The sequence below is a fragment of the Amblyomma americanum genome, chromosome 4, assembly GCF_052857255.1.
Source record: "Amblyomma americanum isolate KBUSLIRL-KWMA chromosome 4, ASM5285725v1, whole genome shotgun sequence".
In the NCBI taxonomy this organism is placed as follows: domain Eukaryota; kingdom Metazoa; phylum Arthropoda; class Arachnida; order Ixodida; family Ixodidae; genus Amblyomma; species Amblyomma americanum.
This window is the reverse complement of record NC_135500.1, coordinates 34,657,456-34,676,395: the sequence shown is the minus strand read 5'-3', so window position 1 is coordinate 34,676,395 and position 18,940 is coordinate 34,657,456. Positions and strand designations below refer to the sequence as shown.

The 18,940-nt window shown below is 48.6% G+C and overlaps 1 protein-coding gene across 2 annotated transcripts in view; it reads left to right on the top strand.

Moving 5' to 3' along the window:
* Sh (Potassium voltage-gated channel protein Shaker) overlaps window positions 1–18,940 on the top strand; it is a 340,817-nt gene that overhangs the window by 182,710 nt on the left and 139,167 nt on the right. Inside the window, exon 1 of one of the 2 annotated variants that reach the window (XM_077660831.1) lies at window positions 12,186–12,629. The exons of the other annotated variant lie outside the window; for it this stretch is intronic. Coding sequence (XP_077516957.1) covers window positions 12,477–12,629 — 153 coding nt within the window. The 5' untranslated portion in view covers window positions 12,186–12,476. Of the gene's footprint in view, window positions 1–12,185; window positions 12,630–18,940 lie in introns of those variants that run through there. 2 annotated transcript variants of the gene reach the window in all.

Here is an 18,940-nt window from a genome sequence, read left to right as displayed (position 1 = left end):
CCCTGGTCCTCTCCTGTCGTCCTTGTACGGAAGAAGTATGGCTTCTGCGTGGACTACCGCAAGCTCAACGCCGTCATCAATTTAGACGTCTATCCGCTGCCTCGCCTTGAAGACGCCCTCGACCGCCTGAAGGGGTCCCAATACTTGTTCACCTTGGATCTTCTTTCGGGCTACTGGCAGGTGCCTCTTCACCCTGACGACGCGGAAAAGACGGCGTTTGTGACGCCTGACGGTCTTTATCAGTTCAACCGCATGCCCTTTGGTCTCTCGAATGCGCCGGCCACCTTCCAACGCCTCATGGGCCGCGTCTTTGGCCATGGGAAGTGGACTATGGCGTTGGTCTACCTGGAAAACGTCATTGTCTACGCGGCTACGTTCGACAAACACCAGAGACGCCTCAATCTTGTCCTCGAATCCCTTACCGCTGCTGGGCTTTGCGTGAAACAAAAAAAATGCTTCTTCGGTTTCGCGGAAGTGACGTACTTGGGTCACGTCGTGAACCGGCATGGTATTTGTCCTGACCCTGAAAAACTACAAGCGCTCACGGTTTACGCATTTCCCACCACTCCCAAGGAACTGAAAAGTTTTCTTGGATTTGCTTCCTATTTCCGTCACTTCATTCTGAACATTGCCAAGCGAAGCGCTCCCTTGACTGCCCTGTTGGAGAAGGATCCCGTGTGGAGTTGGACGCCAACCCAACAGCTAGCGTTCCTCGATGTCAAGAATGCCCTCCTCGAGCCTCCTACGTTGGACATTATGACGAATCGGCCCCCAACATCCTCCACACGGATGCTAGCCACGATGGGCTCGGCGCAGACCTCCTGCAGGAAGACGAGTCTGGCGACCACAAGGTCCTAGCCTATGCCAGCCGCAAGCTATCCGACGTGGAGCGCCGCCGGCACTCTTCGGAACTTGACTGCTTCGCCGTTGTCTGGGCCGTCGAGAAGTTTCGTCCCTACCTGTACGGGCGTCATTTTACCATCGTGACGGACAGTAGCGCCCTCACTTGGCTACAGTCCGCCAAACATTTCAATGCGAAATATGCGCGCTTGTTCCTCCAACTTCAGGACTACGATTTTACTATAGAGCATCGGCGCGGCTCTGCCCATCAAGGTGCCGACTTCCTTTCGCGCCACCCCTGTTATGCGTTGGCTTTGACGGACCCGAAGACGCGCGCCGGCGGTCGGTATGTTTTGGTTGCGATCGATCACTTCCTGAAGTGGGTCGAAGCACTGCCCGTTCCTGTTACGTCGTCTGCCCATGCCGTCTTGTTTGTGGAACAGCATCTCGTCCTTCGTCAAGGTGTGCCCCGATGCCTCATTACGGACCGTGGGAGTTCCTTTATGTCGCATGAATTTGAGCGAGCCTCCGCTCTTTTGGGATTGCGCACTCAATGACATCCCTCAACCATCCCCAGTGCAATGGTCTCGTGGAGCGTGTTAACCGGACACTGACGGATATACTTGCGTCCTGCGTTGCTCCATCCCACACAAACTGGGGTCGTTTTGTTCCTGCCACTGTTTTTGCCGTCAACACTGCGACGCAGGAAACAACGCGTGCGACGCCGTTCTCGGTCGCGTATGGCAGAACGCCTTCCATTCCCCTCGATGCGCAGTTGGGCCTGCCCCATCCTATGGTGCCACCACCGGATTCCGCCCAACGACTTCGTCGCGCTCGCCTTGACGCCCAGCTTAACCTTCTCCGGGCCCATGAGCGTGTGTAAGCGGTCAATGAGGCAGCTACGCCACCCCCCTCCTCCCGACACGACGACATGGTCCTCGTTCGCCGCACCATCCGCGCTGCTGGCCGTGCCGCCGCAAAGTTCTTGCCCCAGTACCGCGGGCCTTACCGTGTTGTTGCCCGGCTCGGCCCTGTGACGTACCGACTCGAAGATCTGCCTGAGCATCGCCAACGCGGTGTGCACCTCATTTTTCAAGAACATGTTTCGAACATAAAGAGAGATGTCTCCGGCACCCGCGGTGATCCCTACTTGGCTCCCGGATCAGGTTTATTGGCTCCCACGTCCTCACCAGTGCCGGCGCCGCCTGCTGGCTCCAGGCCTCCCTCCCAGAATTCCGCCCCATAAATAGAGCGCCGGGCCATGGGCGCAACCACAAGTTCCGTGGTGTGTCTGTCCTGACTGTGCACTTCGTAACAACCCCGTCGCCCACGGGAAAACTACACAAGGGCAAGCGCGGCGATGCGCTTCCAAGAGCTAACACGAAGCCGCAAAAGCAAATACAAGCGCCGTCGCCCGACTGTGCCGCCGGAACCGAAAGTCGGGCTAAGCTTGAGATGAACGGCTTACTGTAACCACTTTCCGAAGGCGAGCAAGAGCCCTCGCGGTTGTCGTATGGTGAGGAACCGCCTACGAGCAGCCCCGAGATCTACCGGGACAGTTTGGTGTCAGACGACACTTCAATGTCATCCCAGCGTGATGATGCCTACTGCAAATTAAGCTGCGCTGGTGAGAAGAACCTTAAGCCGGCCTCATCGAGACGATGCCTTTCTCAAGGAACGCGACCCTATCAAGGAAGCGCCGCAAAACGTGCAGGAAGTGTGTTCCCCATCAATTTCGCCCAGGACACGACCACGCCTGGGCCAGCACCTAGCCGGCCTGATGACAGCCTGCAAAGCGAAGCACGAGCTAGAGGACGCCAGCCAACATGGACGGTGCCAACAACGTCATCGAAAAGCACGCCGGGTCCTCTCCGACTAGGTCGACTGCTTCAGTGCTGCAGCCTTCAGACATTTTTCGCCCCGCCTCGCTGTACTGGAGCTTGCGGCCACTGCTGTGGGACGGCATCACATGAGGCTACCGTACTCCCCGGCTCTCCTCCCTGGACTCGAACACCTGGACCGTCGCACTGCTTCGCACCAGACGTTCTCCACCCACTCGGTGGAAAGTTGTTACGGGCATAAACGCCCAGGGCACGGCGTACGCCGACTAAGTGCCCTACGCGGAAGAAGATGAGGTGCGAGGAGCGCGCGCAGACGAGGATAAAAATTGGGGGCCTCCGGGGGTGTTCCTTTGGCTCTCTCCGACTTTGTGTGCTTTCCTTTGGGCGGGACCATCGCCCCGTTGCAATATATGCACGTCAGCGCAGGCAGAAAAGGGTATCACATGCACACAGAATGTAAAATAAAAAATACAAGTTTACATCACCATGCTTTCAAGGAAGCGAGCCTCTCTGTTGTATAGTCTGATTGAAGCATAACTTATGCATTATTGCCCTTTCTGTTTGATGAAAAACGCTTCTAGAGGTTTCTGTGCTTTCTCATTTTTACTCTCGCGCAAAATCCTAACCTGACCAAGGCAATGCATCGTCAGGTGACGCTTCTCCGTGTTTTGAATGCGTCACTCATGTTCACGAGTGCGAATATTCATACAGCGGCCTGTCTGCCCTGTGTAGACTATACCACATGTGAGGGGAATCAGATTAACCACTCCATCTTGGCAGGCCATATAGCGGTTCCTGTGCTTTAGGCGCTAACCACGTTGCGTCTTTTCCTTGGTGTGCCTTCTAATAAGGGCGCGAAGGTGACTCAGCTTGCTGGGTGCCGAGAAAACCAGTGGGACGCCGTGCTTGTTTCCTACTTTCATAAGATTGTGTGCAGTCCTGTGGACATACGGAATTACGACTGGCCTGTCGATTTTGATAGATACACCAGTGCTTAAATTCAGAGTGGATTTTAACTTCTTTGCCAACGTTTGAACTACTGCCAGGTCAACCACATCAGGAAAACCAGCCTCCTTCAAGCTTGAAATGTCGAAGCCGGTTCGCATGGCATGCGCACAGGACTTCTTTAAAGCCTTCTCTAGAATCTGTATAGCACTAGCCCTTTTAGTGGTTTTAGAGTGTGCGGAATCGTAATGTAATAGTTCTTTCCGTGAACTGGGGCAGAAACACTAACAGACATGCTCATGAGAGAAGGTAAGCTTAAGGTCCCCGAACTGGATAATGTTATCGACAGGGAGCTCATGAGTAAATGTGAAGCCCGAGGCGTTAGTCGTAATGAAATTTAAAATTCCCGCAATGGTATCATCATACATAAAATCACTCCGTTTCTTCATAAGCACAAGAAAATCGTCAACGTATCTAAAAACGCGTACAACGTCGCCACTGTTTAGTACACCGAACAAGGTGCAGTCAATGCTGGATAAGGATATGTTACACAAACCAGGTGCAACGCACGCCCCAATGCACCCTCCCTGTCGCTGCGGAAAGGTACGCTTGTCAAAAGTGGTAAAAGTGGCATTCAAGTAAAATTGCAATAGTGTCAGGAAGCTGTCCACCGAGATACCTGTTGTAATTTGAAAGTATATGGCTCCGTTGGCTTTAATGCAGTTACGTACAGATCCAAAAGTTTATGGCGTAAAACAGATCTTCGACATCTGCAGAGAACCCGAATCCAATGACGTCTTTTGTCTACAGAAGCGCTATGACATCCTCAGAATTCTTTGTGGCGTAAGGACCATCAATATGCCACATGTTCAAGTGCTTCTGAAGAAAAAGACTGATTTCGTGTTGCGAGGTGCCCTTTTTTTTGCTAATTATGGCTCTGAAGGACACTTCATTCTTGGACGTTTTAGCGGCTGAGAACACAGGAAGGCTGTGTTTCTTACTTTTATCAATTGCATGGGACAGTTTCGTTAGTTCTATGCTATTGCATAAAGAGATGGCGTAATTCTTCACACGGGTACGCTTTACAGGTGCACTTTTAAAGTTCTTGAGCACGGCTGCAGCTGATTTCTCGTTAAAAAGTGCGGAGGGCAGAACGACAAAGCCACTTTCTTTGTCACATTCGACGAGTTCAATTCAATTTAATTCTTTTACTTTGTCATATACATGGAAGGAGCTCTTGGGCAAAAAGCTGCTCGAGGCAGCTTGACTGTGCCCAAGAGACTACAACAAGGTAGGGCAGCGTGAAGTTCAGTCAATGTACATTGCAGATACAGGAGAGACACCACTTGAGACTTCAATATGTGGCACGAAATTTCAGTATCAAGTTATACATGTCAAAAAATCAATATAGGAAAACGTATTGCATACATGGAAAGGAGAAAAAAAGGAAAAATCGTTCATACATGATTAAGAAGGAACAGTAACATCAAACACAACTAAATCAATATCTTAAGTAATAACATGCAAGGCAGTGTTTAAGTGTTGATCTCATAATATATTAAGGAATTGCTGCTTCAACTGGTTTATCGTAGGCTTAGCATGAAATGTGAATGTGTCTAGAACTGAAGGGAGATTATGTTTTAATGACTGATATTTATAATTAGTTCTAAAGCGCGGAATGTACCTGTTATTAGTGCTTTTGGTAGAAACCATATGTTCGTGAAGCTGTAGTGATGCGGTTGAAATGAGAAAGTCTTGAAATGGGCTATTTGATGCATAAAACGTACGTAAAATCCTGAAGTCGTACAAAGATGTCACGGGAATTAATTTATAGGTTTCAAACAAGCGGCCAGTGTGCGAGAGGTATGGGTGATTTCCGATGTGGCGGACGATTCTTTTCTGGATTCTAAGAATTTCATGCTTGTTTGTAGGTGTAGTGATGCCCCAGACAAGAACAATAATTGACGTGGGACACACATAACGCGTGATAGAGCTGGATTTTTATTTGCGTCGGGAGGAACGTTAGGCAGCGTGAGATCGCCCCAGCTGTTGCGGAAATTTTTTTGCATATGTTTTCAAAATGCAAGTCCCAGTTCAAGTTACTGTTAAACATGACTTCAAGTGTTTTATGCGATTCTACGATTTCAATATTCTGGGCTTCATAAGTTATTGGGTGATTAACGCGAAATGTTTTATTTTTAGCTCTGAAGGCCTTTTTCTCGTCTTTCCTGGTCTACCGGTCCTGCATTCCTCGATATCTGGCGGTTCGTGGCTAGCCACTCGTGTGGTTCGATGTTTTTGCATTCAAAGCCCGCTCGCCGTCCCAAGTTCCCTCCGTGATTTTGCATTTTGTGCACGTGCGGCAATGGACCGCCAAATCGCCTCCGTGGCTCGCGTCTTTGGATGCGTTACGTTCTTGCAAACGCGTGTTTATGCACCTGCCTATCTGGCCTATCTGCTATTTTCTACAGGACACAGCCCACTGATATCCTGTAAACGCCAACGCTTCGGTGCTCGACAAAGGGTTTCGCTTGCTCAGCTTTACAAGCCCGATTGTTCCTCCTCTCGCTTCTAATTTTGCATGCAAAGGGCTAAGGCCAAGGGTTAAAGGTCAACGTGCGGAAAAGAAAACGTTGATTCCATGCCTTTCACCCACGTTCTTAATACTGTGGGACACTCAGTGTAGCTGCTGCATTGTTTCCAAATGCTTTCTTTGCTCCGATGTTGGCAAATTTCGGCCTGCACAACCCTCGATTTTCTGCAACACGGATTCACCAACAGCCCTGATTACTTAGAAAGGAGAACGCACTGCTAGCAACGTCTCGACAAGCTAGATCAGGCTGCACGGCATGCAATGGAAGCAGCTCTTCTGCAAAGCGCCCAGAAGGCGTCCGGACACTACGCCTAGTTGACAAGCTTGGAATGATTATATTCATGCGGCGTCGACTCTACGCCTTTTCGAATAGAGAGCTGTTGTCCGTGGAAGTCAGTCCGACAGTCAATGGGTCAAGAGACAGAAAGAGAGCCGGATGGGCAAGTGGATGAAAGCAAGTTAGTGGTAAATCAAGAATAGGAAATAGGCATGGGGCAAGGAGTGAACAGCAGACAACCGATGGTCAGTTGGGGTCTCTCTTCTTCACTGATAAGCATGGATACGATTATGACCGCAGGATTCGCGATACCCTGGTCGTTCCTGAAGCTTCGGGACTCAGGTAGCTGTAGAAGTGGCGTGGACATCTGGGCAGCTGATGGAACGTTCGACCAAAATGTGATTCTGGGTGCTATGCAACAGAACCTGGTGCTGGTGGTGCCCAGCACCGCTCCATTTCAAAGGTTCGTTCTATCCATTCATCCATCCACACGCATGAGGGTCTTTCCTTATAAACCGTGGAAAACCGATTTGTCTGGAAGCAGTTGTTCGCAGAAATAATTTTATTATCAGGCTGCTTAAACGACCGCACCCACGCGCATGTGGCGCTTTTCTGGCAGAAACTACGCTTACAAATGGGACACATACACTAGTAACCAGTTTATTAGTAGTTTATTAGTAGTACACAAAATTACTAATTAAAACGAAATGCTGACAGACGTGTGCCAGCGGGAACACTTGACTCACTGCAGGCAGTGAAACAAAAGGTCTCACCACTAGGCTGAGAGAAGGTCAAATCCCAATTTCTATATCAGAACCAACGCTTGTGGCAACGTGGCTCACAAGTCGAGGAGCTGTAATACGCGGATATGTGCGCATCATCCTTGCTGTCTAAACTTTGTGCGTGCTCCCTTGACCGGTCATCGATACGGCGGCTTGTTTCGCCCAAGTCAGTTTCGCAGCACGAAAGTGGGGCATTGTAGAACACTTCTGATTCACACAACCCACGAGGCCTGGAAAACTTCTTCCCGCAACAATTTCTTCTGTTTTACTGTAAGAGCTATTAAGGGCATGCTTCCCATTTCTGCAGAGTCGACGTTGGCGTAACCGCGCAACGCTTATTGGGCAGTTGTGAGTGACGTCACTGCAACGCGCCGCGCTACGGTGCTTGAACACAGTGGCGCCACTAGTGAAACCAAAGCGCCGTCACGCGCATTATGTCATATAACAATGCAAATAATAATAAATAAACAATAATATAATCAACACCGCCAACGTCGGTCGCTGAAGCTTGCATTGCACACTGGTAACCGTGCTGCGAGTTTTTTTTTTTCTTCTCGCATATACAAGGGCACAGCTTGGCAAGCTTGAAAGGAACCGAAGAAACGAGTGGTTGCCCATACCTGATCGCTACGCACTTCAAGCTGTGCGAAATGGCGTACAGGATGGAACGGCGCAACTTGAAGTCGTTTAGCTTCTTCAACTTCCCTCATCCTTGGCCAGACTTCTCCGTGGCGGCTTCAGCTGCCGCTGTCACGACGGGCGAGAGGTAGCCCGATGCCGTGTCGCCTATTTTACCTGTTTCACCTTACGGTTGTTTCCTAATTCCACGATTTCTATTCCTGCCTTCCAAAGACAGACTCTCTCGGTTTAAATGGCATCTTGAAAAGGTGCAATGCGTGTAGCACAGCTGCTTGGTGTTCTGTTTGGGGCAGAGACGCCAAAGTTTTCACAGTGTGTTTTTCGTCTCGAACGGTGCGAAAAGCATTAGTATAACATGGATTATCGCGTAGGATTCACCTGCATGCGATAAATAATTTATAACTCAGCTTGGTATCTTCAATAATTTCACGGTGGTTGCAGCGTCGCAAGTAGGTATTAGATCACGTGAATCACACAAAAACTGCCACATAATCGGTGCTTTGTCCTTTTAATTCTCCCAGACTCCTACGCCACAGTGCTGCAAAAGCCGGATTGTCAACGACTAAACAAACCGCGGTTATATTACAATTTCCGTATGCATTGCTTCATCTCAAACTTACTGGTCACGCCACAACTACCGTTTGACTGCTGAAACAGAAATCTGAGCGGAATAAAAAACTAAATTCGATAATAAATTATTTCACGACAGTCGAATCTCACTTCTTGACCAATCTTTGATGTTTACTAATGTATTTCCCGTTTTTACAAAGCACGAACAAATCACGAAAAATTTGATGTGTCTGCCACTTTCATTACGGGATTTTATCCCTCGGTCCAATATACTCGTAGATTTTTTTAGTTTCTCTCTTTTGTATTCGCGCAACGCACCGCATAAATCACACGGCGTTCTCTCGCGCACATGGTGCCTGACAGCATGCTTCGACGTCGAACGATGGCAGCGAACGGCGAGTTCTGGAGAAAGAATTCGAGCTCTCTTGGCTAGAGAGCAGCGGCCGTCTTTCCGGAACAGCAAATCGCCGAGACGTGTCGGGGAAGCCATTCCGACCTTGTTTGCCCGCGGCGCATCATTCGGCGATCGCTGCTTCAATGGAATTGTCTCGGCGCCCGGAATTCGGGGCCTTCCTCCTCTCCCAACGATCTCTCCCCGGAGACGAACCACGCACGTCTGCGTCGTCTGCAGGGTGGCGCCGCCCACCGGCTCGGTAGGAGAATCAGCATCGCGCGTACGTGGCGCGTTTCAGGAGCACCAGACTTTCATCTCACGAAACCTGCTCGCTGAAATGCCTATTTCGGATCATCGGCAGCATCATCCAGTGAATGACGAAGAACTGTTTCATACCCTTCCAATTAACCCTGTCCTGTGCTAGATGCGGTCAGCTTATCCCCGCAGACCTCATTACCTCATCCACCCACTTGACTATCCGTCGCCCCTTGCCTCCTCACGGAATTCAGTCTGTTACCCGAAGGACGCATCGGTTATCTCCGCATTGCATACCTTTCCCATGCTCATTTCTTGTTCTTAATTTCAACTATGGTATCTTAACTCGCGTTTGACCTCTGACCCTCTCTGCTTTCTACTCCTCTCTTAACCCTCTCAAGGTGTGTGACACAACGATAGCACGGCGTATACTCATTACTGCGTGGAAATTACGCGCAAAGTTCGACGCCAACGTGTTCTCAGTTGCCAGTGCTTTATGTTCAGAATGTTTCGCGTCAATGTGAAGAAGCTGTCTGAACAAAGAGGAGGCGCTAATGTGCGATTGCCAGCCACCATTTAACCACTGTTCATCCCTAAGTTTTCAACGTGTCGCGGGAAAAATAGGGAGGCATTTGTTGCGCAAAAATCTGTCTCCTGTCCCTGGGCCTCCGCATCTGAGGCCTTCGCGTTGATTTTTTCCATAACATGGATTAACTCAACAAAATGAACCAAATGCTAATTATTGCAAACGGACGCCATACTGTGTTCTCAAATCTTATCGGCGCTAGCAAATCTTTGATATTAGCTTTTTAATGTGGGTGCGTACTCTCTCTTGTTCAGTTCGTTAATAATTGAGGCATGAAATGGCTACCGTTGCTTGGTTATTTTCCTTTCCGTTGATGAAAATGTCGGTCGACTTTGCCACGCTTACTGCGCACGAGCAAAGCTCGTGGGGTGCTCAGAATCCCTCTAATCCTCATCGGTTTGTTGCTTGAGACTTCTTTGAGGAGGCTGCTACCCAATTTGACACCATTGTGGCATGCACCCCAGGGTTTCATCCGGTGCTGTCTTTCTTGGCGCATTCTGTTGGTTGCACTCCGTAGGACTGCGACTAAAGAAGTAAAAGATCCAGATGCTATAATTCTTTTCGGCAATTAAGTGTAGCCTTTTGGCACGGGATATAAATCGGATAGTTCAAATTTAGGTTTCATTAGGCATGTGTTCACACTCCTAACTCACTTTGGTCCAGAAACAAATCGCACGCGAAACATCCAAAGCAGTTACATCCAGGAACTTCTCCACTAAGCATTGTCGCTAGCAGCTACTCCAAGTACTACAACCGTTGCATCATCCGGGGAATAGCTGGCGTATGGAAACTCTCTGTGAAAGTTTCTACTTTCACCCCAGTAAGCCCGCTATACCGTCCAGCCCGACCTTAGCGCAGTATAGCCAAGGAGTACACACAGGCTACCTAGAGAAGTGTTTCTTTATTATTGGCACTTTTGACACATTCATTTACCACCTTTGGCTGGCTGACTGCCTTTGAGTCGACGTTATGGCTGCACCGTACCTAGCGATATAAGTTCTTATTCTTTTAAACAAAGAGCAAAGCCATAGCTAGAACTCTGATGAATAGTCCTCTTAGCTTTGGCCTCCTCCGTGTGACAGCATTTTTCTTCGAGGACGGAGTATAATTTGTCCTTTGTTGTGGACGGGAAATGTTGCCGGAGAGAAGTGCTACCTCAGGTAGCACTTGTGTCTCTGTAAGGAATTGGCAGCCGTGGTGAAGTTCGTGTGTCTCGTCAGTGTGTAACCGGTCGCCTTGGAAGGATGCCGCACAGAGGTCCAAAGCGAAACTTTTGGGAAGCTGTTTCATGCTGGGATTTCGCGTCCGTCAACGCACACCTTTCTCCGGAGCGCCCATCCCCTTTTCCCTGAACCCGACTCGTCCCCATCTTCTGCAGTCGATAGGTCGATCGGAGATGACGAAGCGGCGGCGGCAAGCAAGGACGAGGCAAAGCCAAGCAGACTACGGAACAGCGGAGCAGACAGAAAACGAAACCACAGCGCGGCTGCGCGGGAACAACGCCAAGAGCAGCCGCCGGCAGAGCGGAGGGCGCATGCGCAGCTCGAGCGACGGCCAAGCGGGCAGTGACGCATGCGCCCTCCCTACGGCGAAGCTCGCAACCATGGGATGGGAGAGGAGGGAGAAAGGCAAACGCAGATCGCTTTGTTTGTTGCCTCGAACTTGCGCGCTGCGAGTTTCATTTTAAGAGCACCGGAAGGGGAGTCTCGTTTTTGGGGAGGATGTCGTGGGGAGCGGTGGAAAGAGAGTGGCGTTGAGTGCAGGGGCGGAGCAGTGCTAGATGCTGCGCTGGACGGGTGAGGAGCGGGCAAAGGGAACCGCTGTGCGCACTGCGCACTGCTGTAAGAAAAAATGCTGAAACCGCGTATGGTACGGGGAGCGCCAGTGGCGCCGGTAGCGGAAACTGTGATAGTGGGTGCCGTACCTCTGCGCGTTCTCTGCCACAGTTTAGAAAAGTGGGCACGATAGCTCGTTCAAGTTTTGAACATTGGCGCGGATAGACAGCGAATGACTTGGAAGAGCTTTCTCTCTTCTCTGAGACAAGAAAACGTGCAGATGTAGAGGCCGGCTGAAAGGGGGAAGGTGTAGTTGAAGACAAGACAGGCACAGAGACATCGAGTGACAAGGCATGGTTGTCGTGAAAACAAGAAAATCGGTACACTACACTACGCAGGCGAAATCTCCGCTTCTATATAATGAGGGCAGTAGGCACATTAGGGTGCCCGAGTGAAGGAGGCTAACAGAAGTACCGTGGGGATGGCGACAACGTCGAAAGGATGAAGGGGAGAAAGGCTTGTCGGCGGCGTGGCTTTGGGGAGGAAAGAGGAATCTTCGATGCTGGGAGAGGGAGGCGGTAGAGGGTGGGGAAATGGATCGGAGGGAGGAGAGGTGGCGGGGATGGCGCGTCTAGGCCGGAAGAGGGCGCTGCCGTAGTGCAGCGCGGCGTCTGGCGGCAGCGGTGTCGCTCGAGCCGGTCAGCGCTGCGAGCGTCCAGCAGCGCGGGGTTGAAGCAGGACTCCGTGTGCGTGTGTGTGCCGTGCGTGTGTGTGTGTGGGGGGCGGCGGGCGCGCTCCCGTGGCTTGGTGCCGTACTGACGCGCCGCCGGTGTGAACCGCGGGTGGAGAGGGGGAGCAAAGCCTAGCGCCTAGCCCGCTGGAGCGGCGACACCCGAGAGTCCCCTTGGAGCACCATTTCCCGGCACCAATTCGTCGAGAAGTGGGGGCTCACCCCGGTGCTCAGGCCCCGGGCCCCGTCATGTGGGCTGGGGCCGCCGGGGTCTCGGGGCCGGGGCCTCCAGGCCGGTGGCTCACCGCAGCCGCCCCCTCAACCCACGCTCGTGTTCGTGGCCGGCAGGGTGCGCCTCAGCAATTGCTCGCCCCAGACAGCAGCGGACGAGGCGCGCTCCAGGTAAATGCCAATCGCCGACACCTCGCCTCTGTGCGGCGTCGCCTGAGCCGCGTGATTTCGCGGCGCACTGCGATCGAATGCGAGGCGGATGCAGCCCGAAACCGCCGGCGCCTCGTGCAGCTGGGCTCCAGTGGAGCGCAGTGCGGAGTCTCGCTGTCGCCCCCCGTCATTGCTGTCACGGCTGGGATTTCGCCGCCGTGACGAGGCTGCCGGTTACGCCTCGGTGTTAATCCCGCCATCTCTCGCTTGGTGCGCGTTTGGCAACGAGCACTCGCGATTCCTCGAAGCAGGGCTCGCCTCTCCGAACGCTGCTCGCGTCGAAATCGGTCGGCACTCCGGTTCTGTCTCGCAGGCCTGGCCCGCCGGTACTCAGCTCTGTCGCGGCCACGTCGGTAGGCCTAGCCTCGGCCGACGCGTGTGCCGCTGTTGGCCTGCACGCCAAGCTGCGCAGGAAGGCGGTGAACGACGTGCACAGCGACCACTAGGCCTCGTGTCTTTCGCCTCCGTTGGCGGAATGCGACGAAACGTTGTATTCATCGTGGTCGCTTATAGCGCTAAAGGCAACCATTGCCGATGTTAGACAACGCAAGTGATACACGCCCACTTTTTCATATGTCGTTTTCGCACGCGCTTAAAAAGGGGCTGTAACGTCACCTCCTAAGCATTGTCAATGAAACAAGTTCTTAAACTCGCTTCTTGGAGTGGGTCAACTTAATCTCATATTTTAAGATGTAATGGCCTACCATTCACTTGTTGCTGTTTACCTTATTGGCAAAATCGAATCTTGTGCACACATTCATAACATGATTCTATTAGCCTAATATGAATGATGTCGGAATGATGTCTTATTGTCCTAATCCCCAGTGCAAGTTCAATACGGTTGTCCAATTTTCATTCCCTTTTCCTCATTATTTCACTGTCTGACGCTGGCTACGGGCAGCATCACTGCCCCCTAGGTAAGGCCATGCTTCTGTCTGTTCATTCAAACGAATAAAAAGAAATTACCGTTCGATACCGTCCTACATGTGTGCTAGCAACCGGTGAAGTAAAATTTGTTAAAAACCAACACGTGATGTGTAATGCAGTGTTGCTTTAATAATGCCAACATTCACGACCGACATTACAATCGTCGTGTCAAGAACCGAAGAAAAATGTTAGCTTTGGGGGGAGACTAGCATCTACTCGCCACTTAAAAAAAACAACGCGCTTTTTTAGATCTTCTACGGCCTTCTGTGCGTCTCTTATAGGTCTTAACACGAGGGTATAGGTGTGCTACGTGAACTCATTTGTGCGTTTTTTACGTAATTCTTTCTTTTCTGTAGCCTTTAAGCTGCATTCGCCCTTCGGAAGGCAATGCCAAAATTGTTCTTTGCTGCCACGAACTCACTCTCCTTTTCTGCATTGCCTACTGTGGTTCAAGACCAGCATGAACGCCCCTTTCACTTCCCTCTGTTTTGGCCAGAGTGCTTGCTGCTGACAGGTGTGTGAATGAGCCGTGAAAATAAACAGCAAAAAAAGTGCACAATGTCAAAAGCAAGCCAGTTCAGTGCTGCTCTCCACTCTTCAAGAAAAAAAAAAACAGTTGTTTCTTTGGCTTTTTTCTGCTTTTCGTCAAAGCGTAGCGCATACCGAAATAATAATCACTGTGCAAATGTAACCAGCTTCTTCAGTAGCTTTGTTTTTTTCGCGTAGTTTGCTATATGGCGTACAAAAGAGGTGAAAAAAAGAACAGAATGTGAGCGTGCAACCCATTTGTGTGCAATACGCACCCAAAGTGCGGAAGTAGTCATTGTCCACGACCCAGAAGTGGAAGTCAGTGTCATTATGGAAACTCCGGATGCCTTGGAGCTAAGAGAGGGGCGCTGCTTTGCTCGCCCCATCGGACCTTTGCCTTTCCATTGAACTCGTGACTCTAAGTGCAGTTTTCAGTCTTTCCCTAAAGATTAGATGCTCGGAAGCGTTTTAACTAAGCATTAGATCGTTCAAAGTGCGGATGAGGGTAATGAGTTTTTATTGTTACTATTCATTTAAATAGGGGGTGGGGGGTTCTGCTTATTCATTATTATGACTCATCAAATATAAAAACGTTTTTTTTGTACGTCATGTAATTTTTGCCTTCTTTTCTGCCTCTTCTAGGCCACAGTCTTGACGCAGGATTCTAAAAATAGAACACTACCGTCACTCAATGCGGTATATTTTGCGCGCTTATTACAGCCGTCCTCACGTTTACTTTCATTTTTCCTGGTGACAGACACAACATATCTGAGCGAAAGGGAGCACTGAAATGACGAAAGTCTTGCAGCGGCCTTCATATATATCATAAGCTTTGCTGCAAAAAAAGCAAGCAGTTCTTTTTACTTTCAGTGTTACTGCTACAAGTCCGCACGAACAAGCTTCGGAGCTTCGCTCCCGCTGTGAACATTGACCTCCAGAAAACAAAAGCGCAGCTGGAGGTCACATTCTGCTGCAGCTTAATAACGACACAGCGTGTATTTACGCCACATTTCCGTTGGTACCAATGCATAGTTTGGGGCTATCGTCAGGCGCCTATTTCTGCGACAGGGTAGACATGGGCTGTTCTGTACGACAAAAATAATTGTAGAAACGGCATGACGAGTAAGGCCTTATAACTCTCTATAAGTACAACGCGACTGTGGTATGGCGCATTTACCTAGCTTAAATCATATCCATCTCCTACGTATGCCTAATATTCGAAGTAACTCAGAAAATATTTGGCATGTCCGCAGATTCGTTAAACGCAAATTTAGCTATGGAAAAACGGCGCATATTTCACTCATACAGCCGGCGTCAGGCTACTATTGGTGTGCCTGAGTTTTTCGCGCAAAGCTACATGAAAACCACCAAGTTCCAAACCATACTTCAGTGAAACAGCGGCAAAAAATTTAGTGTTCTTTTTAGGAAAGGAAATGCCGTAGTAACTGTCTCACTTGAAAAAAAAAAAAACACAGTGGGCACCTCGACCGTGCTGTAGAGGAAGGAAGGAAGGTGGGAGTGAAAGAAGGAAGAAGGGAAGAGTTACGCTAGTGAAAGAGCGGAACCAATACTGTGCTCTTAAGTGGGGAGAAGAGGAGTAGAGGGGGATGTTTCAGTGTGGGCACCAACGTTTCTGCAAAAGCGGCGGTCTTCGTCTCAGGAGCTATGCTCATTCTTTGATGAACGATGGGGGTGAAGAACAGAGGAAGGGGAGGGAAGAGGACTCGGCAGACGGTGACGCATTTTGTACTGAAAACCTGCGGCCAGGATGATGAACTTGTGCCTGCAGGTATAGGCAGGTGGTAACTGCAACGAACTGCTCTGCTAATTTCAAAGGAATATGAGAGAAAAAAAAACAAGCATCAAAACGGCAAGGTTATAAGAAAAGGAGGGGGGGGGGGAGGAAAGCGAGCGGCAGAGAAAACAAGAGAAAGGAAAGCGTTGCGGAAAAATCCCCTTTATACCGTCTTAAAAGTAAAATTTCGTACAAATGGGAAAGGCGGACGATGCCAAGTGCCATGAATAAGGTCTCACTGAGTTCTAGTCGCGGATCCTTCACAATATTATCGAGGACTTTTCTTTTGAAAGACATGCAAGCGGTTTATATTGTTAAGACATAGTGCCCCAAACCAAAAAGATAATTAACGAAAGAAGAAAATAGTGCATTATACCACATTTACTTATTACGCTTCAGCGTGAAATACATCAGCTTACACGAAACACCGCAAAACAATTGACAGTTCGTTGACCATCATTTCGACGTGATCACGTGGTAGTAAATTCTAGTTAAAAACAACACCTACGGTTTTGACCACTCGAACTATTTAGATGAGTGCTGAACCCATTCTTACACAATGTGGCTGGACGTAAGTCATCTTTTTGCGCGGCACAACAACCACGGATATCGTTTTTTTCTTTAAATGTTTATGTTCAATGATTGAATTGAGACCATACGAGAGTCCCGGACTTTTCGACATCAATTTGAAACGTCATGCTACTGCGAAATATTAAAAGATACTCTTATAAAATATTGATGTTAATCGCCCAATCTTCCAATGCATAGCAAAATCTTACTTCTAAAGTTTGTCCTTCGCGAGACCGTTAATTAATAGCAAAAAACAACCACTTAACATGGGGAGACCTGCAAGTATATATTGATTCTGATAATTGAATCTTACGATATGTTGAAAACTTTCGTTCATAAACAACTGCCCGTTGAAAAATGCGTTTGTCCAGAATCTATGGGTATGCCTGAGTCTTGCTCCTCAAGATCTAGCAAATATGTGGCTGTGGAGAATAAAGTGGTGTCATCTGCGTAAATCACAAAAGTCGGGAGCTTACTTCTGCAGACGACATGATTAACATAAAGAAGAAACAGCAGTGGTCTCAAGACACTACCTGGCGGAACGCCTGAAGAGGTATGCCTTAAATCTGATGAATCAATCATTGTTCGTTTTTACCTGTTTTACTCGAGACCATAAATAACGTTCAATTATTTGAAGGAAGTTTCCGCGAAATCTTTTGTGCTCGAAATTAACTAAAATTATTGTGTGATGGATGCGATCAAACGCTTTTGAAAAATCAATAAAGATGACAAGGTTGAGAAGTTTCTGCTCCAAGGACTCTAATTCGAAAAGACCAGCGCGGAAACAGACAAACACGAGAAGAAAAAACACTGACGACAGGACGAGCTCGTCCTGTCGTCAGTGTTTTTTTCTTCTCGTGTTCCTGTCTGTTTTTGCGCTGGTCTTTTCGAATCATGTCACACCAACTCGCCCAAACGGCAATTTTGAATAGGACTCTAAGATCAGCTCTTTTTTGGATTACAAGTGCGGTTTCGGTCAAAAAGTATTTCCTAGAACCATGCTGGTTGGGCGTTATGACCTTTTACTTGTCACAAAACCCAATATTCGTATAAACAGGATCTTTTTGAAACACCTTGAAAAAAAAGGTGGAATCATTATTGGGCGATAACCTTACACGTTATCTTTGTCTCCACTTTTATGATTAACCGTGACTTAGGCAATCCACATTCTGTTGGTAAATACTGCATGTTGGATGCAAAAATTATATTCTAACACTGGACCAAATTCAACGGCTACATGTTTTACTCGCAAAAGTAAAATGTCATCAACTTTAAGTGACTATCTGCTGCGCAAAGCCAGAAGGCAATTTTTGATTTCATTAGCATTTTTTGGTGGCAGGAGTGCACAGAAAACAACCAGCAAGTCAAGACATTTCACATTCATGAGATCATCGCTGCAATCTGCCTAATACGCAAAGTAATTATTCCCTGGTTGATGGTCAACTAAAAATTCAAGCGCGCCACTATTTGTTCCACCATGATTAAAATTTCAGTTGATGCTGTGCCACACAAGGCCGCTCCTTTTCAATAATTTTGGCTGGACGGTTTTTCAATGTACTCTTGTTTCGTCTGAGCAACAAAAGGCGTAACATGGTTACGGCATGTTTTAAATAACACAAGATCATCCAGTGACCTGGTTTGGATAAAGCGGTTGTAAAGGTCTGTTTCCCTTTTTATCATTTGAACGCATTCTTGGCCATCCACGGTCAGCGAGCTTTGCGGGGCTTTTTGAATACTCCAAGAAAAAAGCTTTGTACATATATAGACTTAAAAACGGTAATAAACACACTGCAAGCATCTTCTGGATTATTTGTGTTGCGCAGAACATTTACGTCAATATTAGCAAGCGCTGCCCGAAAGCATTTCAGTGTGTTCTCATTAATGCGCCGGTATTCTATCATCGGAAATATTCATTGTTTTTGAGAAGTTACACACTCAGTAATCAGGCATACTGGAAGATGGTCACTTATATGGACATTATTTACTCCTAAATTTAGACTCTCAACTGCGAGTAAAAAAGACATAAATTGCCTTCGCTGCCTGAAATCTTTTGGGTTCATTTATGACGTAAGTAAAACCATAGATTTGTAATATGAACTCAACGTCTAGTTCATTGCAAGAATGTGAAAAAAAAATATGTTAACGTCACCATCTAAAACACGGTAGAGTGAGGTTTGGTATTAGAGAGTTAGCCGGTGGGTACAGGCGTTTTCATTTTGAATCATATATGGGGAGCATACGTCCAGCGGTGGGCATAAGGGACGGTACTGCTTGGGGTGGAAGAGATGTTTGATGAAGCCACAGGGAATCAGTTGGCTTGCAGTTGCCTGCAGACTACACCATCTGCTCAGTTAAGGCATGGGTGATGAGAGGTTAGGTTACGTCTGCTCTCACGATAGTAAGCTACTGTGCCGATGTGCCATGTTGCTGCCAGTGGTGCAGAGAGCTGCTG